The sequence below is a fragment of the Callorhinus ursinus genome, unplaced genomic scaffold (genome assembly GCF_003265705.2).
Source record: "Callorhinus ursinus isolate GAN/ISIS: 27379988/994484 unplaced genomic scaffold, GSC_fseal_2.0 scaffold92, whole genome shotgun sequence".
In the NCBI taxonomy this organism is placed as follows: domain Eukaryota; kingdom Metazoa; phylum Chordata; class Mammalia; order Carnivora; family Otariidae; genus Callorhinus; species Callorhinus ursinus.
The window spans coordinates 2,180,144-2,204,300 of NW_027397154.1; the positions used below are offsets into that span (position 1 = coordinate 2,180,144).

General features: G+C 57.2%; 4 protein-coding genes across 11 annotated transcripts; 3 read left to right on the forward strand and 1 right to left on the reverse strand.

Annotated features, from left to right (window-relative positions):
* Nucleotides 1–190: 190 nt before the first annotated feature.
* Nucleotides 191–1,219, forward strand: JTB (jumping translocation breakpoint; the record flags this gene model as incomplete). Its single annotated transcript, XM_025858897.1, has 2 exons — nucleotides 191–273; nucleotides 680–1,219. Coding segments are annotated over 2 exons (240 nt in total), but the record flags the coding sequence as incomplete, so codon positions are not given.
* Nucleotides 1,220–1,371: 152 nt separating this feature from the next.
* CREB3L4 (cAMP responsive element binding protein 3 like 4) lies at nucleotides 1,372–5,454 on the reverse strand. The gene is made up of 9 exons (XM_073888583.1): nucleotides 4,806–5,454; nucleotides 4,376–4,622; nucleotides 4,100–4,221; nucleotides 2,571–2,663; nucleotides 2,327–2,433; nucleotides 2,141–2,209; nucleotides 1,957–2,041; nucleotides 1,716–1,812; nucleotides 1,372–1,591 (listed from the first exon to the last, which is right to left on the reverse strand). The coding sequence occupies exons 1-9, from the start codon at nucleotides 4,974–4,976 to the stop codon at nucleotides 1,398–1,400; spliced, it is 1,185 nt and encodes a 394-aa protein (XP_073744684.1). The 5' UTR covers nucleotides 4,977–5,454; the 3' UTR covers nucleotides 1,372–1,397.
* A 4,781-nt stretch (nucleotides 5,455–10,235) lies between these two features.
* SLC39A1 (solute carrier family 39 member 1) lies at nucleotides 10,236–14,104 on the forward strand. 4 transcript variants are annotated; one of them, XM_025858889.2, is made up of 5 exons: nucleotides 10,236–10,367; nucleotides 10,532–10,651; nucleotides 10,892–11,110; nucleotides 11,269–11,399; nucleotides 12,536–14,104. In XM_025858889.2, exons 3-5 carry the CDS (start codon nucleotides 10,924–10,926, stop codon nucleotides 13,190–13,192), a joined length of 975 nt encoding a protein of 324 aa, XP_025714674.1. In that variant the 5' UTR covers nucleotides 10,236–10,367; nucleotides 10,532–10,651; nucleotides 10,892–10,923; the 3' UTR covers nucleotides 13,193–14,104. The 4 variants fall into 4 exon arrangements, with proteins under 4 accessions (XP_025714674.1, XP_025714676.1, XP_073744674.1 ...); XM_025858891.2 differs by having other exon boundaries at nucleotides 10,259–10,367; nucleotides 10,532–10,643; XM_073888573.1 differs by lacking the exon at nucleotides 10,532–10,651 and having other exon boundaries at nucleotides 10,302–10,367.
* Nucleotides 14,105–14,576: 472 nt separating this feature from the next.
* CRTC2 (CREB regulated transcription coactivator 2) lies at nucleotides 14,577–23,535 on the forward strand. Of its 5 annotated transcripts, none has more exons than XM_073888524.1 (15): nucleotides 14,577–14,854; nucleotides 17,440–17,541; nucleotides 17,616–17,729; nucleotides 18,221–18,285; nucleotides 18,873–18,941; nucleotides 19,115–19,218; nucleotides 19,319–19,348; nucleotides 19,503–19,582; nucleotides 19,683–19,732; nucleotides 19,839–20,089; nucleotides 20,390–20,796; nucleotides 21,850–22,119; nucleotides 22,318–22,398; nucleotides 22,574–22,760; nucleotides 22,890–23,535. In XM_073888524.1, exons 1-15 carry the CDS (start codon nucleotides 14,702–14,704, stop codon nucleotides 23,108–23,110), a joined length of 2,184 nt encoding a protein of 727 aa, XP_073744625.1. In that variant the 5' UTR covers nucleotides 14,577–14,701; the 3' UTR covers nucleotides 23,111–23,535. The 5 variants fall into 5 exon arrangements, with proteins under 5 accessions (XP_073744625.1, XP_073744626.1, XP_073744627.1 ...); XM_073888525.1 differs by having other exon boundaries at nucleotides 14,579–14,854; nucleotides 19,518–19,582; XM_073888527.1 differs by lacking the exon at nucleotides 14,577–14,854 and adding an exon at nucleotides 15,051–15,433.
* The last annotated feature ends 622 nt before the right edge of the window (nucleotides 23,536–24,157 follow it).

The window sequence follows — 24,157 nt, forward strand, 5'->3', positions numbered from 1 at the left end:
GAGCCGCCCAGGCGCCCCTCTAAAGTGTTCTAATATGTTTATTATCCACCATTCCCATTAGAACTCTTTGTTGGTTCTCTGTTGCCCACCAGCGCTGAGTCATAGCAATTGGACACCTGCCCCTTCTGAATGGCATTCTTTCTGCTTCCGCCGCCCTTACCTGACATGTGCTTTGGTCCTTTTCTCCTGACAGAAAACCACCCCTGAATGTGGTTCCACAGGGTATGTGGAGAAAATCACATGCAGCTCATCTAAAAGGAGTGAATTCAAAAGGCAAGTGTTGTTTCTCATCTTGAAACCTCCTAGATCACCTCTTCTGTTCTTGTGATTTTCGGCAGATTAATAGCCTCACATTTTTCTGTCTGGAGGTAGTGTGGTATATAGGAAGAGGGGGGGAATCAAAGTATTTGAACCTAAGTTCCAGCTCTACTTCTCAGCACTATATCATTGGTCTTTTCTCATCAGTAGAATTGGTTAATACCAGTTTTGTTTACCTCACTGGAAAATAAGTTGAACCATATATTTGAGTGGGATTTGTGTAGGGGAAACGTTAGAAGGCTGACTGTGGGTTTTCCTCCTTTCCCCTCAGATGTATCTTGGTTAGGCTTCACTAGAAGGGAGATTGGAGGGAGAGGTGGTCCAGCCTTCCCTGGGAATAACTGTTTCTTCCTGCTCTTAGCTGCCGCTCAGCTCTGATGGAACAACACTTATTCTGGAAATTTGAAGGGGCCATTGTGGGTGTGGCCTTGGTCTTCGCTTGCCTTGTCATCGTTCGTCAGCGACAGCTGGACAGAAAAGCTCTGGAAAAGGTCCGGAAGCAAATCGAGTCCATATAGCTACCTTCCACTCTTTGATAGGGGTCTTAGGGATTGTACCTCGAACACAGACAGTAGAATGAATGGACTTGTGCCCTTCATTCTTGGGAACTTGTGGTGGCACCTCTTTCTCTGTCTCTTGTCTAGATCATTAACGAGCAAAGTATAGAATAGTTTTCTCCTCTATTATAATTTGGTTTGGTACAGGAAGTTTTGGTGGCAGAAATGGAATAGCAACCTTAGGCCCCAGTTTACCAACTACCTACCTTCCTCTTTTCCTGGTACTTACTTAAAATTTTCAGGATACAATTTCAGCAAAAAAGTTTATTTGTCAGCCAAAACCTCTGTTTTCCCCAACCCTAACCCCAAAGAAAAAATAAAATTGCAGATGTGTAACAAAAGTATCTGAAATGCCTCCTCACATAGCCTGGGTCTTGGGGTACAGACGCTTAGGGGGTCTTGAAATGATTCAGACCCCTGAGGCCAAAGAACTCTGAATGGGAATCCCAGGGGGAACCAGAGCCATGGGGGAATCCTGGATTCCTTATTGCAGCTGGGAAGTGGGCTGGGAAATGTTCCAGCTCACATCTCATCTGCATGCAGGCCAGTTCTGACATGCCCACTGGGGCCTGTCTTCCCTCCCATCTTCTCCAGCAGGGTCCTTGTTGAGCCATTTACACCCTTGGCCCTAGGTGGCCCCTCCAATCTGGACTCTACCACTGTGGTCTCCAAATTTTCTGTCATGTCCTTGTGAGTCAGGATATTTCTGGAAATCACTGTGGGGTGAAAGAAAAAGGGCAGTAACGGAGTGCTCCCTTGGGTAGGGAGATCCTAGACAGGACAGGACCTCCCTCCCACCTCTTGACTACCCTGGAAAACCCCACCCTGCCCCTACCTCACCTCCATGAGGCTGGTGATCCTCAGTCCCAGCTTCCCGGAGACCCTGCAAGGGGCTGACACTGGGCAGGACGATGAGAGCCAGAGAAAAAAGAAGGATCTGGAGAAAGCAAAAGGACACTTGGACTGTGGGGACACTAAAGGAAGAGACCCAAGGGCAACATGAACAGAGGGCAGTTGGAATCATCAGGGATGGGAAGGTGGGTATGGTTGGGAGTGGGGGGAGATGGGAAGTAGAGAGTACCAGAACACAAGTGCTGGTCTGGGCAGCTTTGTTGGAGGTTTGGGCAATGAGCATCTGCAGCTGGCGGAGCTGAGTTACCAGGGAGCTGGGGAAGGAGGAGTGAAGAGTCAGCTTTCCTGGGAGCTCGTGCCCCTGTGTGCCACTCACCCTTCCCCCCGGGGGTGCACACTATGCTTTCACTTACATATTGTACCTCTCCAGCTCCTGGACTTTTTTCTGTAGTTCCTGGTTCTGTGCAGAACAGGCAGCCGCTCTAGGGAGTGTGGAAAGGTAGGACCGTCTGCAATCAGGTGGTCCCCGACACTGCCTTGGTAAGGAAGGAGGCCCAGACGTGGCCCGCAAGGGGCCAGACATGTAAGTCCAGACATACCTGCTCTCTAGCCCGTCGATGTACTCTTTCTTCCGTCGTCGACTGTCCTGAGCTGACTGCTTGTTACGGATCTTCCTCCTGACCTTCTTGAGGACCCTCTCCTCTGCCTAGGGGCCCAGGGTGTGTCAGTCCTGGGCCCTTAACCTCCCTCAATTCCCCACTTGCCCCTGTAATCCTGGCTCTTCAGAGGCCATGATGGGGCCACTGGGTTAGGGTTGGGATGCCCTTTGGGGAAGCATGTTACCTTGGTGAGAGGCAGGTGAGTGGGCAGGGAAACCCCTTCCTGTCCCAGCAGACGCTTCTCCTCCTCTGTCAGGAACAAGGTTTGACAGGGCAGCTGGTGGAGAACAGAGATCAATGAGAAGGGGAGGGGGTCTTCCCTTTCCCATCACCCAAGGCCACTCCCCCTGCATGCCTTCGGGAGAGAGTTTCCCATTTGCACTAAGGAATACGTAACCATGAAAATGAGGTGAGGGAAGGGACCTTCATTCAGACAGGCTCTGGACCAAGCCAAAGGGGCCTCCTGGGGCTATGAAGGGAGAAAAGAGGGCTTGTGTTACATCCTTTGCCCCCAGACTTAGGACCTTGGCACTCTGAGCAAACTAGGGAGGGCTTGTTCTGGTCTACACCTCCCCAGACCTTAAGGGTTTTTTAAGACAGGGAGGAACTCACTAAGGCGGGGTTTGCTTAATCTCACAGCAAGCAAATCCTTCACGTTTGACCACTAATTTCCATTTGGCAGAGTGTGTTGTCTCATCAGGGTCAACCTCAGGGAGCTCCCTGGGGTAGTGACCACTTTTCCCTCAGGGTTTGAGCCCCACTTTCAAGACTGAAGTTCTGTATCCTCTCAAAGAACTCCCAAGAGCCACGAGATTTAGCAGCTTCTCGTAACACAGTATGTGGGGCAGGTAGATGACATCTGATGAACCTGAGCCTATCAACCGAGTAACCTGCCTTTCTGCTACTCCTTTTTGAAATATTTATGCTTCACTTTGACTTCAAAGGAATTTGTTTCTGGTATTGACTCCTAATGGTCTTTGGCTTTTAGCCAAACCATTTCTTGTCTTCTTGCCTTTTCCTGATGATCCCTTCTTGCTCCCCTGAAACCACAAACTCCCCAGTATTTTGATGTGAACACAAGCCTAGAAGCGTCAGACTTCTTAAGGTCCCTCAATCCTGAGCTGCTTGGCTTGGACTCCGGTCCCAGCTTCAACCACAGACTGGCAGGAAGGCTAGAACCTGTTCCCTATGTTTTGCACACAAGCAGTTCTTTCTAGTGACTGTTGGTCAACAGTGACCTGAGCAAGACTCCTCACCACCCCCCCTCCCCGCTGAAAGCAGTGCACCCAGCCTTCTGAAGGCACCCAGTGTGTGACCCCCTGGGCAGTGGGCGCAGCTGCACAGTTGCTCCAGCAGAAGCTTCTACACCTTGTGCCTCCTAGCAGGCTGAGTTCCCAGGCAGCCCATCCCACTCTGTGTCCTGACCCGTGGCTGAGTAAACTGTACACAAGTTCTGGGCTTTCTCCCAGGCCCTTTCCCCAGACTGGCTCATCCCACCTTCTCCTTAATTATCACCAACTTACCTCCAAGGGCTTCTGTCTCCCTTGTCCTTTCCCGCTCTTAGTTGCTCGTGCCTCTCTGATCTTCAGGCCCACAAAAATTGGGGCAAAGAGTTTAGCATCAGTTACCCCCCTCCCTCACCCCCTTTCCCCATCTGTGTGGGTACATATCGTTGTATCCAGGGGTACTGGATCTGGCTGACTGAAGACTCACCAGGGTCACAGGAGGCACTGGGTTTACAGTGCCCGCTCTGGGCAGGGTGTGAGGGTGAGCATCAAGGGGCAGCTCGAGGACCGTGCAGGCATCAGGCACCATAAGTGGTGGGCTTCGCTGATCTGAGGGAGACACAGGTAGCTAGGAGAAAGGAGATGAAGGGTATACCCTAATGGCAGCAGGGCCTGAGGAGAGGCACAGGTTGGGAAAACCCCTTAACCCCAGGACCAGGGCTGGACCTGAAAGGCCATTGTCCCCTTCCCACAAAGAACACACCTAGCTGGAGAGAGAGGAGCCCTACAGCTGGCCCAGCTTCCCCTTGCATCCTCTCCAGGCCCCCTGCCTCATAGACAATCTCACAGAGAGCAGGGGAATTGGGTGCTTTGGGGGCAGGAGGACTGTCCGGATGGCCAGGGTCCTCGGAGATTCCAGGGTCACTACCAGGAGATGCTTCTGAGCAGTACACTTCATTGGGATCAATGAAAAGCTTCAGGAAATCTTCAGGCTCACTCTCTTGAAGGTCCTACAGTGCAAGAGAGTGTATATGTGTGCAGAGAAGCGTTCTGGAGAGCTACCTGACATCAGACCCAGATCCGTCCCAATTCAATTTCAGTCCTTTGTGTCCTTGGACATGGGGGTAGTTACAGCTCATGTCCACCCTAGGGGCTTGGCTCGGCCCACCCTCTCCTGTGTTCCCCACACTCACACAGCCACGGCTCCCGCTGGGCTCCCAGCTTCGAAGACCCTGTTCTTGGAGCTTAATCCCTGGGACCTCTCGAGGGGGGCAGTGGAGTCCCAGCTCCAGGAAGGCTCCTGTTGAGACCTCTTCTGGGGGCTCCAGCCACACGTCCAGCAGGTCGGGGGTTCGGAAGTCCATTCTGCGGGGAGAGCTGCAGGAGGGTCAGAGCACTCTCCCCACACAGCTGCCGGGGGAACCCTTCCTCACCTGCCACCCGGGGATCTCGCCTCCGGCCTTATCTCTGCTTCAGACCGACGGGCCCACCGCTTCCTTGCCTCTTCCGAAGAGCCCAGCCCGCCCAAGCCCGGAACGCCGCCGCTCTTCTTCCTTCCAGGATCTCGCATCCTGGACCGGCCCAGCCAAGCCCCGCCCCCAGCCTGACACCCGGAGTGCAAAGTGGGTTGCCCCTGGCCGGGAGCCACGGCGGGGGCCTGCACCTGCGAGCTGGGGGTTGGGAGCCTAGGCGTCCGCAAACGGGACTTCAGGAAGGCCCAGGCAGCCTCGCCCTCTCTGCCTGTTTCTCCTAGCGACAGCAAATCTTCCTGAGAGTTTGGGGGCTCTTCAGGGAAGGACGGCGATGGCTGTGACCGGCGCACACGAAGTGCCTTTTCTCCTCCCGTCACCTGTGTCAGACGAGCGCACGACAGGCTGGAAAACAAAACCAGAAAGCGGCGACCCGGCCCCGGAGACGCGGGAGGCATCCCTTCCCTAGCCCCGCGGCGCTCTTTCCACTCTTGGGTCTGATTGGACGCAAGAGGTTGTTTTTTGTTTTTTTTAAGATTTTATTTATTTATTTGACAGACACAGCGAGAGCAGGAACACAAGCAGGGGGAGTGGGAGCGGGAGAAGCAGGCTTCCCGCCGAGCAGGGAGCCCGATGCGGGGCTCGATCCCTGGACCCCGGGATCGTGACCTGAGCCGAAGGCAGTCGCTTAATGACTGAGCCGCCCAGGCGCCCCGACGCAAGAGGTTTGAGGGGCAGGACATGGAGCCAATGGGAGTGCCACCTCGAGTCACGCTGCGCGCTGACTGGCCGGGGGGCTGCCGAGGGAGGCGGGCTACCGCGGTGGCCGCCCGGAGGATTTCGAGGCCCTGCGGCTGCGAGCCCGGGGTTGGGGGGGGCAGGTGCGGGGAAGCTGGGAAGCTCCGAGGACGCGGGGCGGGGTGTGCGGGGCGGGGGTAGAGGAGCGGCCGCCTCTGCTTCCGCTTGCCGCGTGACTGCCGGCCCCGGTTAGGACGCAGGCGAGGGTGACTAACCTGGGGGCCCAGCTAGAGCTCTGAGCGCGGAAGGTCGCGCCAATCTGCATCAGAGCGTTGGCTGCTATGTCCGCGCTCCCGGGACTCCGCTAACCGGCGGGAGGGGGGCGGGGCGCGAGGGAAACTGGAAGGTTAAAAAGGCATTGAGGTTTGGTGTGGGAATTTGTCTTGTTGTTTGGGTGTAATTGCCAACAGTAGTATGTGTCCTGCGTTTATATAGTTCACCAAATGTCTTCATAAACATTGTTCTGTCATTTAATCTCTGAAGTAGGCAGGGCAGGTGATATTTTACCAACTTTACCGATGAAGAGACAGAGATCGTGATTAGAGGGTAATAATACCAACACGTGATTGTTTGCCTTGGCCTAGTGACTGATGAGCCAGGAATTCATTTCAAATACAGTAATGGAGCTACCCTCTGTGAATAAAAGCAGGAAAGTTTGGGGTGTGGATCGAGAATTCAAACTGGTATTTCCTTCCTTCCTTCCTTCCTTCCTTTCTTCCTTCCTTCCCTTTCTTTTTTTAAGATTTTATTTGACACAGAGAGACAGCGAGAGAGGGAACACAAGCAGGGGGGAGTGGGAGAGGGAGAAGCAGGCTTCCCGCGGAGCAGGGAGCCCGATGCGGGGCTCGATCCCAGGACCCCGGGATCATGACCTGAGCTGAAGGCAGACGCCTAACGGCTGAGCCACCCAGACGCCCCTCAAACTGGTATTCTCCTCATGAAAATTGTATGTGCTGAGGGTAAAGACAGGAACAGTATTTAATATTTATTGAGTAACTATCAGATGCTCAGGCATTTTCACATCACTCATATAATTCTCATAGCAAGTCATAGCTGGAAAAGAGAAGTAACTTTCTCAAAGTTACTCTGTAAGTAGAACCAGGGTTTGGATGCCTGAGCCTACATTCTCTGCACTATACTAAGCTATCTTGCTGGGGCTTTCTCAGATTTCCTGCTCATCTTCCTGCATTCCTGCTCAAGTAGTGAGGAGACAAAGCAGGCTCCCTAGATCGATGCAGAGCTCTAAGGAAAGAAGAGCTGTCCTTGCCTAGATCTTTCCTAGAGCAAGAAAGGTTTCAGAGGGCTTCCTGCAGGTTGCATGTGCAAAGATGATTACGAGGAAAATATAATCAGCTTCCATTAATTAGAACTGGAAGGAACCTCTGGCATCATCTTCTAATCTGACTTCCCTCTTTCACCTGCTTTATCAAGTTCCTGAGAGGAAAGATGACTTGCTTAAGATCACACATCAGGGGCGCCTGGGTGGCTCAGTCGTTAAGCATCTGCCTTCGGCTCAGGTCATGATCCCGGGGTCCTAGGATCGAGCCCCTGCATCGGGCTCCCTGCTCAGTGGGAAGCCTGCTTCTCCCTCTCCCACCTCCCTGCTTGTGTTCTCTCTCTCTTGCTATCTCTCTGTCAAATAAATAAATAAAATCTTACACACACACACACACACACACATCAAATTAAGGTAGAGGGATGCCTGGCTAGCTCAGTCAGTGAAACAGGCAACTTTTGATCTCAGGGTTGTGAGTTTAAGCCTCATGTTCGGCATAGATCTTAGTTTAAGAAAAATTTTTGGGGCACCTGGGTGGCTCAGTCGTTAAGCGTCTGCCTTTGGCTCAGGTCATGGTCCCGGGGTCCTGGGATCGAGCCCCGCATCGGGCTCTGTGCTCGGCGGGAAGCCTGCTTCTCCCTCTCCCACTCTCCCTGCTTGTGTTCCCTCTCTCACTGTGTCTCTGTCAAATAAATACATGAAATCTTAAAAAAAAAATTACAAAATACAAAAAAAATTAATATTAAAAATACAAATTGGGGTGCCTGGGTGGCTCCATCGGTTAAGCGCCCGACTCTTGATTTTGGCTCAGGTAATGGAATTGAGTTCTTTTTTTTTTTGCTAATAACAGAGATTTTAATGCATAAGGCACAGTGTGAGGCTGGGATCATTAAGCATCCTCATATGGAATTGAGTTCTGAGTTGGGCTCTGCCCTCAGCGGGGAGACTGCTTCAGGATTCTCTCACTCTGCCCCTCTGCTCACTCTCTCCCTCTCAAATAAAATCTTTTTTTTTAAAGATTTTATTTATTTATTTGACAGAGAGAGAGACAGCGAGAGCAGGAACACAAGCAGGGGGAGTGGGAGAGGGAGAAGCAGGCTTCCCGCAGAGCAGGGAGCCCAATGTGGGACTCGATCCCAGGACCCTGGGATCATGACCTGAGCCGAAGGCAGACGCTTAACGACTGAGCCACCCAGGCGCCCTCTCTCAAATAAAATCTAAAAAAAAAAATTAAGGTAGAGCTGGGACAAGTACCCGGGTGTCCTGTCTCCCAGTCCATGATTCCTTGTTAATGTTACTAATTATCAATAATTTTAAGGGGCGCCTGGATGACACAGTCGGTTAAGCATCCAACTCTTGGTTTCGGTTTGGGTCATGATCTCCAGGTCTTGGGATCAAGCCCTGCGACAGGCTCTGTGTTCAGCATGGAGTTTGCCTGAGATTCTCTCTCCCTTTCCTTCTGCCCCTCCCATTCATGTTGTCTCCATCTCTCTCTAAAATAAATAAATAAATCTTTAAAAAATAATAATTATCTTGAAAGCATAATTTACCACAAACTGCAGCTTGCACAATATTCTCTCAAATAATTTGGAGTTTCCTTTTTTAAATTTTTAAAAATTTTTTAAAAAATTTATTTATTTGAGAGAGAGCGCGCACAAGCCTGGGGGAGGGGCAGAGGGAGAAGCAGGCTCCCCCTTGAGCAGGAGCCGGATGTGAGGCTCTTGATGCCAGGACCCCGGGACCATGACCTGAGCCGAAGGCAGATGCTTAACGACTGAGCCACCCAGGCGCCCCGGAGTTTTCTCTTAACAGTAATTGTTGTCTTTGAATTAAGAGCTTGGAACAGCAATGATCATTTTTTTTTCTTTTCCGCGATAATGATTATTAAATGATGGTTACAACGCTAACCCGTTTCACTTACATCCTGATCTTAGAGCCCTGTGTGATTCCTTTCTCCTGGGTTCTCCCTCAAAAAGTCCTCACAGTAGGCCGCCTGGGGGGCTCGGTCGTTGGGCGTCCGACTCCGGCTCAGGTCATGGTCCCGGGGTCCTGGGATCGAGCCCCGCATCGGGCTCCCTGCTCCGCGGGAAGCCCGCTTCTCCCTCTCCCACTCCCCCTGCTTGTGTTCCCTCTCTCGCTGTGTCTCTCTCTGTCAAATAAATAAATAAAATGTTTAAAAAAAAAAAAAAAGTCCTCACATTCCCTCTTAGGGAAGTTTCTGGCCTCCATTTCCAGAGCCTTAGAGACATTACTCCTGCCTCTTCTTGAGACAATGAGGTCTTTTCGCCTTTGAAAAGACTACGCCGAGCTCCCTTCTTTATTTCCTCTTTTATACCCTCCCCTCCCCTGAGGTCAGGGGGTGTGGGTCAAAAGGATCCAGGCTAAGGAAACATGAGGGTCCTGAGTGGAAAATACTTTGGCGCAATCAAGGAACAGAAAAGAGAAGGGAGGCCAGCAGGGCTGGGGGGAGAGGAGTTGCAGAGTTCCAGGTGCGTTTGGAGAGAAGCCTGTTCGATGCCCTGAGGCATGGTGAGGATGGTAAGTTGGAGCCCGCTGAGAGCAGCTCTCCACCGGGCAGGGTCTGGGCCACCCCTGGGCTGGGTCCCACCAGTGCCCGCACACTCTCAGAGAAGACGGAAGGCTGCACAGAATGCGCTCAGGCCACCGGTAGTCAAGAGGGACAATTTTCAAGAAATGCCCTCTCTTCGCGATTTTCCTTTTCCAATTCTGCCTTGTCTTTTTCCTTTGTTGCGGGTGTTGGAGAGGGAAGTCAAGCAAAGAAGTCAGTCCTAAGAAGAGAATGTTTTCCCTCTGGCGCCAAGGTGCGCGGAAGGGCTCTTAGAGTCTTCCAAGAGATGGCTAAGAAGACGCTGCCCACGACCAGGAAGAAAACCCCAGCGATGCAGAGCGGAAGACTTGGGAATGCCGAGTGGGCTCGGACTCCCGCCTCGCCCGCGGGCGTTCTAGCTTCCGGCCGGCGGGGCCAGTCCTACCGCCCCGAAGCACCCCAGGCCCGCAGCCCCTGGACCCGCCCCCTCGAAGCCCCGCCCCCAGCGGCCCGCTGATTGCCCCCAGAGCACGTCACTCCTGGCAGGGCCACGCCCTCCTGGCGCCGTCATTGGCCGGCGGCGGCGGGGAGGCGGGACGCGGCGGGGCGGGGTCCGGAGTCGCGACGGAACCCGGCGGCTGCGGCGGAGGGGGACCCTGGCGAGGTGAGTGTGCGCCCGGGCCGTATGGGCTGGGCGGCCTCGGCCCGCCGCGACCCCGCCGCCTGGGGGCCCTGGCGGAGGCCGTCAGCGCGCCGCTCTCCGCTTCCGGCGCGCGGCTGGGGAAACGGGAGCGGGGAGTGATCCGCCCCCAAATTCCCCCTGCCCAGGTGGCCCACGAAGCTCCCCGCGACACCTCTGCGCAGCCCGACCCCCTCGGCTCCGTCCCCTCTTTCCTGCGGGGGGCCCGGCCTCTCCTCTCCCGGGAAGACCGAGCTTCAGGTGAAGGGGTAATGAGACATCCACACCGCCCTGACGCTGGATCCCCCGCGCGGGGTCCCCGAATGAGCCATCCGAAGGGGTGCAGTCTGCGGGGGAAGGGGACCGTTCCCAGTCCGGGAGTGCATGAGTTACACGGGGCTGGGGAGGTTGGGGGGCGGCAGGGTGAGGGGGCTCCCGTCCGCTGACCAGCTCTCCCCTCTGCTTGGCTCCTTCTTCAAGTGACCATTGCCCCACTCGCGTTGTCTTAGGTCCGAAAGTCGTTGGAGCAGCTACAGCCACCATGGGGCCCTGGGGAGAGCCAGAGCTCCTGGTGTGGCGCCCGGAGGCGGTGGCCTCGGAGCCCCCGGGGCCCGTGGGTCTGGAGGTGAAAATGGGCGCCCTGGTGCTGCTGCTCTTGCTCACTCTTCTCTGCAGTCTGGTGCCCATCTGCGTGCTGCGCCGGCCTAGGGCCGGCCCCGAAGCCTCAGGTGAGCCTCTCCTGTTCCCTGCTGGGTTGGGGAGGGCTCTGGGGGCTGCGGAGTTTCCCTTAAAGACGGGAAGGCAAGAGTGACCGTTGCTTGGGTTGGGGCAGTGAGGCTTGAGGGGGTTCATTGCTCACTCCCGTCTGTGCTCCACTCCTGTCCAGCCTCCCGCCAAAAAGCCTTGAGCCTAGTAAGCTGCTTCGCAGGGGGTGTCTTTCTGGCCACCTGTCTCCTGGACCTACTGCCTGACTACCTGGCTGCCATAGATGAGGCCCTAGCAGCTCTGCACGTGACGGTGAGCCCTTGCTGCTGCATGTGACCCTGTGTGTGTGTGGGGGGGGTGTTCAGTCACACACCCGTGGGAGACACGGTCATTCTCATCTCTTCCCAGCACGCTCCGTGACCGTGTGACCGTGTGGAAGGCGCCTAGCATGGGACCCTATGAATTGTGACTTTTAGTGATGGGGCATAACTCTTCCTGGGGTGCTGCCCTTTGCCCCCAGTCCCTCTGTGACTGCTGTGCACTCTTTTGAGTTACTGAGGGGAGCCTCGTACAGGCATGTGACCTACTCTGTGAGTTTCTCAGTCACAGCCTCTGAGAATCATCTTCACTCTCACACCACTTTGCTGGCAGTAGAGGGCCCTCCAGGCCTGGGAAGGGTGGGAGGCCTGGAGTTCCTGACCTAAAACGCCATAACCCAAGGAAGTAGGATGTGAACAAGGTCGAGTACAAGGCGTAGGGAAGTCTCATGGGAAAAGCTGAGACAGTTGTGTGGAGGTGCCAGGAAGGCACCCTGCGCTCTTCCTCTTCCTAAGACTGGGGAAGTAACACAGGATGTACCTTCTGTGAGTGAGTGACCGTCGCCCTGTATGACTCTGTGTAAGTCTCAGTGACCCCTGATAGTTTGTGGCTCTGTGTGTGAGCATTTGGTGAGGTGGGCAATGTGTGATCCTGTGTGTGTGTGCGTTTGTGTGTGCATTCACACACGTGCACACCTACATGTCTGCATCAGTCACTCTCAGCTGGGGGTGGTTTTGCACCCCCTTCACAGGAAGCATTTGGTAGTGTCTGGAGACCTTTTTGGTTGTCACAATTGGGAAAGGAAGGCTTTGTGCTTACTATTGGCATCTAATGGATACAGGCTGGGGATGCTATTAAACATCCCACCGAGCATAGGACAGCCCTCCAAAATGAAGAATTATCTAACCCAAAATGTTAATAGTGCCGAAGTTGAGAAACTGGTCTATATGTAGTACTATGAGCGACACTATCATCTATGTGATTGTGTGTGTCTTTGTGTAACTGAGAGTAGCCCTGCATCTATGGGGGACCCTAAGTCTGTATAACTAGGAGTCCTCGAGACTCTGAATTTGACTCCTCCCCATTCTTGGCCTGTCTCCTGAACTTCTTGCTGCCCTGTCTGCCCACAGCTCCAGTTCCCCCTACAAGAGTTCATCTTGGCAATGGGCTTTTTCCTGGTCCTGGTGATGGAACAGATCACACTAGCTTACAAGGAGCAGTCAGGGCCACCACCTCGAGAGGAGACGAGAGCTCTGCTGGGAACAGCAAATGGTGGGCCACAGCACTGGCATGATGGGCCAGGGATCCCACAGGCAGGTGGAGCCCCTGCGGCCCCCTCAGCCCTGCGTGCCTGTGTACTGGTCTTCTCCCTGGCCCTGCACTCGGTGTTCGAGGGACTGGCGGTGGGGCTGCAGCGAGACCGGGCTCGGGCCCTGGAGCTCTGCCTGGCTTTGCTGCTCCACAAGGGTATTCTGGCAGTCAGCTTGTCCCTTCGGCTGCTGCAGAGCCATCTGCGAGCGCAGGTGGTAGCTGGCTGTGGGATCCTCTTCTCATGCATGACCCCTCTGGGCATTGGGCTGGGTGCAGCTCTGGCAGAGTCGGCTGGGCCCCTGCACCAGCTGGCCCAGTCTGTGCTGGAGGGCATGGCAGCTGGCACCTTTCTCTATATTACCTTCCTGGAAATCTTGCCCCAGGAGCTGGCCACTTCTGAGCAGAGGATCCTCAAGGTCATCCTGCTCCTTGCAGGCTTTGCCCTGCTCACTGGCCTGCTCTTCATCCAAGTCTAGGGAGCTCCAGGTGCCCTTGACCTTCCTTTTCCACCCCAGCATATGAAAATAAGGAGTGGAGAAGGGAGGATTAAGGATCAAAGGGTTCTCTGGGAGATAGGGATGGAGTCTTTGGGATTATCTGACCAATGGGAGGGATGTGGTAGACAAGATCGTGGCCCCAAGGGACAAGGGATAGTCGTATCACTAAAGACATGATCAGCGATTCATATTGGGGAAGACACAGTGCTAGAATCCGGGGTCAGACACTACATACAGGGACGAGCTGACAATGGGAAGGCTGGGGGCAGGCACCCAGCTGCTGTGGGATGGAGGTGTGAGGAGGCACAGCCCAGAGTCAGCAGTCCTGGTTCTAGCCCATTCCAGCCCTCTGTCTCTTGGGGTGGAGTGGGCTCCTTCTCTTCGCCCCTACTCCATCTGTCTCCTGCTTCCCTTCTCCCAGGGGACTAGTGCCAAATGGCCTCTTCTTGCCAGTTTTGGTACCTTCTCTGGCTTGTCTAGTCCTGCTCACTTCTCTGTTTTTAAAGTGCCAAATAAATCCCTTCCCTCTTTGTCAAAAAGCACAGTGATGGCACTGAACCCTGCCCAGCACCTCAGCGGAGGGGCCCTGCTTGCTCTTTATTTGGAGGCAGCCATGTTTGCTGAGTTGAGGTTAGGGGAGGGTTGGCAGAGCTACGGTCCCCCACCACTACTGCACCCTAGGAGTACTGAACATGGAAATGGTGCCCCTATGCCCAGATGAGAAATACTGAGCTGCCAAAATTTTTTTTATACCAGAGGAGCCCAAGGGGAAGGCTCACCCCCAGCTATTTTTGGGGAGGGAGGGCTGTGGATAGAGCCATGTTCTCTAGAATCTATTTTACTAACTGACCTGTTTTGGGACTTGTTACCCAAATAAAAGATGTTTCTATACATTTGTGCAGTGTCTGATTCGTTTATCTTGGGCAAGGGGTGGGCACGTGGCCAGTCTGAGAGGGCCTGAGTCCCAGACGTTTATACCTGTTTTAATATCCCTACTCTCACTGCTTTCATTCTGGCTCCGTAGTCCCCTTCCCTGACGACCCAAATTTTCCCTCTTTTGTTCCTTCCTTCTTCCCGCCCTGTCTCCACCCCTTCCCCTTCCTCCCCAATCCTTCCCTCTCCCGCATCCCGCTCCCCTTCGCGCTCGAAGGCTCAAGACCAACTTAGAACTACTTTTCCCAGCTTGCCCCGCGCAGGGAGGAGCCGGGGGGGAGGAGCCAGGCCCCCAGGCCCCGGGGCCACAGGGCTGCTGGGAAATGGAGTCCGCTTCCTGTCCGCGCTGCTCGCCTGGGGCCGCGCAAGGGTTACGTAAACAAACTACAGTTCCCGGCGGCCCTCGCGCGCGGCAGGTCCGGGCTAGGCTGGGGCCGGGTTCGCGGTGCTCGCCGAGGCGGCGGCGGCGGCGGCTGCTGCTGGAGGCGCGGGCCAGGGCCCGCGGCGGGGCCGTGGCTTGTCCGGGAGGGTGGCGGGGAGGGACGCACGGGGAAGATGGCGACGGCGGGCGCGAACGGGCCCGGCTCGGCCACGGCCTCAGCTTCCAATCCGCGCAAGTTTAGCGAGAAGATCGCGCTGCAGAAGCAGCGTCAGGCCGAAGAGACGGCGGCCTTCGAGGAGGTGATGATGGACATCGGCTCCACCCGGGTGAGGGGCCGCCGGGGGAGCGGGAGCCGAGGGCGCAGTCCCGGAGCGGGGCGCCGGGAGGCGGGGCGGAGGCGGGCGCCGCCGCTAGGGAGGCGGAGCGGGGCCGCCGCCGTCCGGGAGGCGCGGGTGGAGGGCCGAGGGGCAGGAAGACGGGCTTGCGGGGGAGGCCGGGACGCCGGGGAGCCAGCGGGGGCCGCGTGGGGGCGGCGGCCGGCGGCGATCCCGTGCGTCGCTGATTGAGCCCCTGGGGACGCTTCTGCAGCATCCCCGAGCTTGGGCTGTGGCGGGGGGCATGGCCCGCTGGCCCCAGCCCGGCTGCTCCGGGTCGGTGATCTCCTCCAGTCTGGTCCCTCTGCCCTCTGCTGTGCCATTCTCGGCACTTTAGTACCTTCGGGAAAGGGCCCCTTGAGTGGTTTGCGCCGCAGCGCTGAGTCGAGTGCGGCAGGAAGTCCCCTCCTGCGTCCCTTCCCTTTGCTTCCTTTTTCAAATATTTCTTGTGGTTTCCTGACGTGAATGAAGGTGAGGTCCATTGCTCACAGACTGTGCTTGATGTTTTGCCCTGGCCACCGCGGAGGGGAGGTAGGACTTTGAAGCTCCAAAGCGGGTAACCGGTTGGCTATAGGTTAGGTTTGCTGATCTTTCTAGGAAGGTGGCTGCTTTGTGAGTCAGTTATCAGGTGCCTCGGAGGGTGCGCTGTGGGTAGGGGATATTCATTCCTAAGCAGTTCCAGGAAGAAGACATCCTGGCACAGTTGCCTTTGAAGCCCCTCTGGCCTTCCTTTCTTGCTTTCCAGGGCTGAATTATCAGAGGGAGTGAGGGTGGGAGTCTGCCCAGCTGGTATGCAGTCCTAATTTAGGGACACGTTAGTCTCAAAACAGCAGGTGAGGATATTGCAGTGATCCCTCCTGGCAGAGAGCTAGAAGGAACTCCCGGGGAGATGGTGGTACAGAAGTACATTTCTAAACTGACTGTGGTTGCGTCTGTGACCCTGACTCTGGTTGTACTTTTGTTTGTGTCTCACCTGTTGGTTTTTCTTGTGTTTTTTTCCCTTTGGATCTCTAGAGACCATGTGTCCTAGTTTGTGGAGTCAGAACACAGAGAGTTAGGGGGAAGCATATCGTGTGTGTGCGCACACACAACGCCCTCTGGATGCCATGAGGATCATGATCTAACTGTTGACTGCTCCCCTTTCGGAGCTTTTGATCATGGTGGGTGCAGAGGCAAGAAGGTGGGCAAGAGGCTCGGCCCGCCGCCCTGTCCTCTGTCTGGACCGTGACTCCAGCAGAGGCACGGTGGGGTTTCAGGGTTTGTGTGTACAAACAGAAAGGCTGTGAGAAGCTCAGAGCTGAGGCCTCTGCCTTTTTAGCGCCTTGGTTTGTCCAAACACCCCTTCTGCCCACCTTGCCCCTGCAGGTTGCTTCTCTGCGGCACATAAATATCTAGTGGGCATACAAGGCCGGGGCTCAGGGACCCAAGAGTCTAAAGCTAGAGATAAGAGATCTGGGGCTTACCTAAGCTGAGAGGGCTCGTGTGCGGCAGGTACAGCCATAGGGGCCTGTGGTACTGAGAGGCTAGGCTTAGCACATATACTAATAGTCTTGAGCAGCCCAAACGTTTACATAAGTGTCTGCTAAACTCAGTGGGCTGATCTCTTGGAACAGAAAGTCAATTCTGATGTTGGCCTATGCACAACAGTGCATGACCCCTGGAAGTTCATCAGCTGCCCTACGTCCATTTTTTGGCAGGTTGCAGTGGTTGAGCCTCAGAAATAGGTGTTCACCTCTCACAGAAGGACTTAAGATCTGTAGACAGACTGACACCATGCCAGACTGAGGGTTGTGGTGTCTCACTGCTGTGCCAGATACCTCTCCCCAAAGTGGGGATCAGGCCAGGCTGAACTGGGTTATCGCTCCCTCTCTCAGGACCGTTCTCAAGGCTTCCCTGTCCATTCAGGGGCTTTAGAACTAGGTAGAAGAAGACTGCTTCTTGGCTTTAGCTCTGTTTTTTCCAGCTGGGAGAGCCATCATTTCCTAGGTACTAGTACATTTCCATGTACTAGTTTGGGTGGTGCAGGCTCTGTGTAGCTTTCCTGAGGCAGGCCAAGTGGCAGAAGCCCGTGCCCTCCCGAGTGGGAAGGAAAGGGGTTGGCGATAATGGCTCTGTGGCATCCACCTGTGGCCTTCCCCTCATGTTCCAATTAGTCCTGGACACATCTGGAAGGGAAAGCGAGGTGCCTAATAGGCACCCTTCCCAGGAGTTAACCGATGTGACTAGCTTGGGGGCTCCTGGCAACCCCTCCGGGACTCTGTTTAGACTGATGCCAACTGCGACTGGCCCCGAGCAGAGTGTCAGGCCCTGCGTGGCAGGGCGACGCCAGCCATTAGTGGGGTGGCTGAGGGTGGCCTGCGGAAGAGCTGGGGCCGACGCTTCGCACCCGGCCTGCCCCCCACTGCTTTTCCTGGCGGCGCTCCTAAGTGCACCAGCAGTAGGGGCGTGCCCTGGAGACAGATGGCAAGAGTGGCCAGAGGAACAGGAACAGTCGTCAGAACCTTCCCTGATGTTCTCGTTTGTCCTCCCTGTCTCAGTTACAGGCCCAAAAGCTGCGACTGGCCTACACGAGGAGCTCCCATTATGGTGGTTCTCTGCCCAACGTGAACCAGATTGGCTGTGGCCTGGCTGAGTTCCAGGTGAGCGGAGAGCAGTTACGGGGGCCCAGGTGACTTGCGACTTCCCCGGTTGACCTCCCTGTCTCTTTTGGCAGAGCCCCCTCCACTCGCCTCTGGATTCATCTCGGGGCACGCGGCACCACGGGCTGGTGGAACGGGTGCAGCGAGACCCCCGAAGGATGGTGTCCCCACTCCGCCGCTACCCCCGCCACATATCCTTCGCGGAGGCTGTGGGGAGCCGGGGGGTGGGGGGGATGGAGTTCCTCGGGAACTCGTGGGAGGAAGGGACTCTGTGTGCGGTTCAGTCCGTCCATCACCAGCCTCCCAGAAAAGCCACCGTTTGGCCCGTGTGTCAGCGCCGGCTCCTTCGACGGGGAGACATACGTCTCCCGCTGAAGGGCATTTGGTTCCCTCTTCACCTTTTTCCTCCCCTTTCTGTTGGTAGCTTTCCGTCTCAGAGACTCTCATAGACCTGTTTCTCATGCCCTGTCCAGTTATTCTCCCTCATTTTTCCAACTCTACTGGGCCTGGTTCCCTTTTTCTCTTCCATTCTTTGGCCCTGTCGTTGCCCCTCGTGGAAGAGGAGGGAGGTGCTTGCTTCTTGGAACAATTCATCCACTTCCTCCAGTGTTCTCTGATCTGGTCTCTGTCCCCTCTGTGCCCTCCTCCCATAGTCTCCTTAACTGGTGCTGGTGCTGCTCACGTCGACAGCTCTCCCTATAGTCCTGCCTACTTGTCCCCTCCTCCGGAGTCCGGCTGGCGGAGGTCAGTGTCTAGGGCAGACAGGGTCTCCTGTCCACTCTCTGACGTATCTCTGGAGGGAGCTTGGGTTGGGGCTAGGCTTGCTGTGCCAGGCTTTGAACAGTGCCTCCTCCCTAATGTAGGGCTGGGAGGGGTGGGGGCAGGTGCAAGTAGGTGGGTCAGAGTCCAGTCTTGGCCATGTTGACACGGGCAGCCAAGCCTCCCAGTCCAGCCAGTGCAGGACCAATGGTAACGGTGGCTGGCTGGGGTGTGTGTGTCCGGGGAGGGAGGATGGCTGGCTCTCCACGGGAGTGGGTGCCAGATGCAGTGTTCTGGCCCCAGATTTCTGACCCTCCACGGTCTGTGTCATCCTCAGTGCACAGTCACTGGGCTCCAGGGTTCCCATTCAGCTTGTCCCGGCAGAGATAATCTCTTAGCTTGATCGTGGGAGAGGGGTCAAGGGTCACAGGGAGCAGAAGAACCAGAAAGGAGGCACAGCCCTGGGTGCTCAGCCCTGTCCGTCTCCGCCTCAGCGGCCGGCGCTCTCTAGCCCGGTGCTGGCTTTCCTGTCTGTTGCCTTCCTCCTCCTGACCCCTTGTGTTCCACCCCAGGACGATGCCCTGGGGCAGTTTCCCTGCAGAGAAGGGACAGTTGTTTCGACTACCATCTGCACTGAACAGGTGATGGCCCTGGCCTTCTGTGCACCACATCTCTTATCTGCCGCTGCCGGGCCCTGCTCCCTTGCCCCACCCTGTCCCAGCCCAGCTCGCGTTGTCCCCTGCTGAGCAGGGCAGGGGGGACCGGGAGCACTGCCACAGGTACCAGCTCATCTCTGTCCCCCCGCACCGCACAGGACAAGTTCTGATTCTGCCCTTCACACCAGTGTGATGAACCCCAGCCCTCAGGACACTTACCCAGGCCCTGCCCCTCCCAGCACCCTGCCCAACCGCCGTGGAGGTAAATGGCCTGGCCCTGGGCAGGGAATGACCTGAGGAGCTTTTGTTTGAAGTCCATAGAGAAGTCTGGACTGTAGCCAACTCTCCTGCATCCTTTGTAGGTTTTCTGGATGGTGAAGTGGACTCCAAAGGTATGCGTTCCTCGCCATTTGTGGACACTTACGCCCACGGATTTCTGGCCTGGTGTCGGGGGCTTTGTGTAGGGCCCGGGAGCGGGACTGCCTCCCTCTCACCTCTGCTTCCTCTCCCGCCCCCTGGCTCCTTCTCCAACCTTCTCATCGCCAGTCTTTCTTTTTCAAGTCCCTGCTGTTGAGGAGAACTTGCTAGATGACAAGCATTTGCTGAAGCCATGGGATGCTAAGAAGGTCGGTGTGGCCCACTACCCCCTCCGTCCTGTGGGGCAGGTCTTCCTCGGTGCTCGCTGAGCGCTGGCCTCCTTTCCCACCGTCTCCCTTCTCTCCTCAGCTGCCCTCGCCCTCCTCCCGGCCTCGGTCCTGTGAAGTCCCTGGAATTAAGTAGGTGCCTCGATTCGGCTGGCTGAGGGGAAGCGTGGGAGGCCAGCCTCCGTCCCCCGCCCCGACCGCTGCCACCGTCCCTGCTTCTCTCCCTCTCCTCCCGCAGCATCTTCCCGTCTCCTGACCAGCCCGCCAGTGTGCCCGTCCTCCCAGCTGCCATGGGCACAGGCGGCTCCCTACCTGACCTCACCAGCCTGCACTTTCCCCCGCCACTGCCCACTCCCCTGGACCCTGAGGAGACAGCCTACCCCAGCCTGAGTGGGGGCAGCAGTACCTCCAATCTGACCCACACCATGACACACCTCGGCATCAGTGGGGGCCTGGGCCTGGGCCCGGGCTCGGGTTATGATGCGCCAGGTGAGTGGCTGTCCTGGCTGGAGGGCTGACGGGGCGGGGGGGCTCGGGCACCCGGGAGCCTCCTGTGCCTGCCCACACCAGTCCTCCCCAGGATGCCCTCACGGCAGATGTGGCTTCTCCTGGAAAGGTGATGGAGGGCAGCCCCCAGGTGGGCCGTGCCAACCTCACTGTCAGGGACAGAGCAGGGAGGACATTGTGTTGCCACCTTCATAGTCTGGTCACTGCTCCCCGTTCTGGGCAGAAAGGGGCCCAGCTCCCATCAGTAACGTGGGCATCTCTGCTTTTTGTCTGTGCCTGCAGGACTTCACTCCCCTCCCAGCCACCCATCCCTGCAGGCCTCCCTGAGCAACCCCAACCTCCAGGCCTCCCTGAGCAGTCCCCAGCCCCCGCTCCAGGGCTCCCACAGCCACCCCTCCCTGCCCGCATCCTCCCTGGCCCGCCACGCACTGCCCACCACCTCCCTGGGCCACCCCTCGCTCAGCGCCCCGGCCCTCTCCTCCTCCACCTCTTCCTCCTCCGCTTCATCTCCCGTGCTGGGCGCCCCCCCTTACCCGGCTTCTACCCCCGGGACCTCCCCCCGCCACCGCCGTGTGCCCCTCAGCCCCTTGAGTTTGCCCGCGGGCCCAGCTGACGCCAGAAGGTCCCAACAGCAGCTGCCCAAACAGTTTTCGCCAACAATGTCACCCACCTTGTCCTCCATCACTCAGGTACGCGTGGCTGCCTTCCGTCCGGGTCTGTCCCCCTTTCCCTCTCTCTCCTGCCGCACACGCCCGCCCCCCTTCCTTTCTCCGGACACCCCCTCCTCACCTCTGTGCTCCTTGCCTCGGCCCTTGTTCCTCTGTCCCTCCTGCCTGAAGAGCACAAAGCCTGGGTGGGCCGCTTCCCGGTTTACGTCCCGACCCCGCCTCCTCCTAGCGGCCTCCTTGGACAGGTGCCCCGGCAGCCGCGAGCCTCGCATCCTCACCTGTAACACAAGGGTGCTGTTGTAAGGGTCCCAGGAAGCGCACACAGGATGTGCTTAGGCCGTGCCCACCCAGGTGCATGCTCCACAAATGCTGGCTTTTTCTCCCCATGCTTCCTTCCTCGTCTGTCTGTCTCTCATGCCTCCATCCTGTCGCATCCCCTCTCCCATCGCTGTCCTTCGTCCATGGATTTCATAGAGTGGGGGGCTCTCAGACGTGGAGCCTCATCTCTTCGTGTCACAAATGAGGATACTACCCAGAGGGAAAGTGCTTTCCAAGCTTACTCAGCAAGTTAGGAGGAGTCGGGAGCAGCCTGAGAACCTAGCTGAGGGCTCCTTCCTCGGCGCGAGCCTCTCCCCGCCCCTGCCCGCCTCTCGCTGCCCACTTCCTCTCCTCCACCGCCCTTCCCTGGAATGTGTGTTCCATGTTCCTGGAGGAAAGACTAAGGCCGGGCCAGCGAGGGCTCTGCTCCCTTGGAGCCTGACTCCCTCCCTCCTTCCCGCTCTCCCTGCCTCCGGCAGCACCCCCCCCCCCCCCCCGGTGCTGGCCCTGGCCTGCGGGGTGTCTGGCAGCCTCCCTGCGCAGGAGCGGGTTCCTCAGGCCTCCAACACCGGCCTCGCTCGCTCGCTTTCGTTCAGATACTTAGCGTGAGGGCCACGGCCCCGGGGCGCCCCATGGAACGCTGTCACGTTTGTGTTGAGGGTGGTTGCAGCTTCACAGGGTGGGAACTGACTAAGAGTTTCCCCCTGGGGTGCTACCGAGGGGTAAGCTGCTCCCTTTTTCCTTGCTTCTCTTCAGGGTGTCCCCCTGGATACCAGCAAACTGTCCAGTGACCAGCGGCTGCCTCCATACCCGTATAGCCCCCCAGGTTTGGTTCTGCCCAGCCAGCCACCCACCCCGAAACCTCTACAGCAGCCAGGGCTGCCCTCTCAGGCCTGTTCCATGCAGCCCTCAGGCGGGCAGCCCCCAGGCCGGCCACCACACTGTGGGGCACTGTACCCACCCAGCTCCAGTGGGCAGGGGCAGCAGTCTCACCACCGGCCCGTGAGTGACTTCGGCCTGGGGAACGTGAGTACCCAGGGCCGGAAGCAGGGGAGGGCCAGGGGTGGGTCGGGGGGCCTGTGTAGTATCGCTGGTGCGCTCTGAATTGGGAGATCTGGGGTGGCGAGGGAGGTCGCCTCCCCCCTAGATAACGGAGCACTGCCAACCTGAGGCTTCTCTCTTCCTGCGTTTGACACCCCCCCCCCCCCCGCCCCTGTCCCCTAGCGGTCTCCGCGCAGCGTGCTCTCCGGTGCCCGCTGCTCCGACTCGCTCTCTTCCTGGCATGCGCACGCTCTGTCCCAGCAGGTACAGCGCCCACACCTGCTCCGGGCCCCGTGCTTGCTTCTCTTGCTCTGCTTGCAGCCTTCTCCCTGTCTCTGCTCCTATTCCTGGAGTGGCGGGGGGTGCTTTGCAGGGCAGGCGGGAGCCAGTGGGACGCCCTGTTCTGAAGCACTTCCTTAGGCTCTGTCTGTGTTCGTAGCTGGAGCACTTCAGCATGGAGAGCCCATCAACCAGCCTGGCGCTGGATCCCCCTGGCTTTTCTGAAGGGCCTGGATTTTTAGGGGGTGAGGGGCCAGTGAGTAGCCTCCAGGACCCCCATGCCCTCAACCACCAGAACGTGACCCACTGTTCCCGCCATGCTGCAGGGCCCAACATCATTCTCCCAGGTGAGCAGTGTGGGTGGTGATGGGGCACGGAAGGAGGGGGTGATACATTCGCTGGTGCATCAGGAGATCCAGGGGTCCTTGAAGAGTTTCCAGGCCATGGGTCTTCACCCGTCTCTTCTGCCCACACAGGAGAGTCCTCCCCAGGTTTCTCTAAGGAAATTGCGGCGGCCCTGGCCGGAGTGCCTGGCTTTGAGGTGTCGGCAGCTGGGCTGGGACTGGGGCTCGGGCTGGAGGAGGACCTGCGCATGGAGCCACTGGGCCTGGAAGGGCTCCACATGCTGAGCGACCCCTGTGCCCTGCTGCCCGATCCTGCTGTGGAGGACTCGTTCCGCAGCGACCGGCTGCAGTGAGGGGCCTCACCGGCACCCCGCTTGGTGGCCCTGCCCCATCACTGTTCCTTTCCTCCCTCCCCCTGGCCAGTAGAGACTCCACTCTGCCCCCAGATCCTCTTTCTAACATGAACGAGGGATCCCAGGAATGAGAAAAAGCAAGGGTTTTGTCCAGGTGGCCCCTGAATTCTGCACAAGGGGTGGGCCTGGGGGAGCTCAAGGGAGGGCCTGAAGCACTTGTAACTTTGAACCGTCTGTCTGGAGGTCAGAGCCTGTTGGAAGGCAGGGGTGGAGGGGAGCCCCGGAGGCAGGGCTTGCCCGGATGCCTGGGGGTGGGCAGTGCCAACCCCTCCTCACCACTCTTCCCCTTGCAATGGAGGAGAGAGCCGGAGTGGATATTATTTTTTATTAAATATATTATATGTTAATAAAAAAATCGTCTCAAACACTTGGTGTGGTTTTACTCTTGGGGATGCATTTGGAAATTTAGAGGATCCTTGGGGCCAGGCCCTTGCATCTGATACGCTTTTCGCATCTTCTCATCGCTGTTGTGGTTTGTAGAGGGGCCCCAGCCTCAGAATTTGTACCTAGCATTGAACATGGGCGTCCAGGCTGGACGCAGGCTCCTGGGGCAGCACACATGCCCTCCCACCTGCCCGGGGCCCTGGCTGCGAGTCAAGGGTGAGGAGGTGACTGATGGCTGAGATCACAGTCATGTTTCCCCGGGGGCAGCTGGCCCCGAGGATCCTTTAGCTGAGGGAGGAGGCTCCCCAGGAGGATTTTATACCAACTATGGATGTCAGGCAGGGTTGGCTCCCTCTTCCTCATGGACCTTTGAAGCCCAGAGAACCTAGAAGACAAGTGGTACTCGGCCAGCCTCTGACCTCATGCTCCCAGGTCTGCGCCCTGCTTCCTCACTGCATCCCGCCTCCCTCCCTCCCTGCTCCACTGCTCGCAGTGTCCCCAAGGGGCTTCCTCTTTCTAACCCAGGCTGCCAGCCCTCTGGCCACGTGAGCTTCTGCCCTCTGCGCAGAGGAGTGCTGTCCCTCCTTATACTCCCCCCCCCCC

Coding starts and splice junctions, on each gene's coding strand:
- CREB3L4 (XM_073888583.1), bottom strand. CDS start 4,976: ATGGACTTCCGAACCCCCGACCTGCTGGACGTGTGGCTGGAGCCCCCA. Junction 4,222..4,375: donor GCTCCTCTCTCTCCAGCTAG/GTGTGTTCTTTG, acceptor TGTCTCCCTCAG/ATCAGCGAAGCCCACCACTT. Junction 2,434..2,570: donor CTCACCTGCCTCTCACCAAG/GTAACATGCTTC, acceptor CTGGGCCCCTAG/GCAGAGGAGAGGGTCCTCAA.
- SLC39A1 (XM_025858889.2), top strand. CDS start 10,924: ATGGGGCCCTGGGGAGAGCCAGAGCTCCTGGTGTGGCGCCCGGAGGCG. Junction 11,111..11,268: donor GGCCGGCCCCGAAGCCTCAG/GTGAGCCTCTCC, acceptor ACTCCTGTCCAG/CCTCCCGCCAAAAAGCCTTG. Junction 11,400..12,535: donor TAGCAGCTCTGCACGTGACG/GTGAGCCCTTGC, acceptor GTCTGCCCACAG/CTCCAGTTCCCCCTACAAGA.
- CRTC2 (XM_073888524.1), top strand. CDS start 14,702: ATGGCGACGGCGGGCGCGAACGGGCCCGGCTCGGCCACGGCCTCAGCT. Junction 18,942..19,114: donor CTACCATCTGCACTGAACAG/GTGATGGCCCTG, acceptor CGCACCGCACAG/GACAAGTTCTGATTCTGCCC. Junction 20,797..21,849: donor CCTTGTCCTCCATCACTCAG/GTACGCGTGGCT, acceptor GCTTCTCTTCAG/GGTGTCCCCCTGGATACCAG.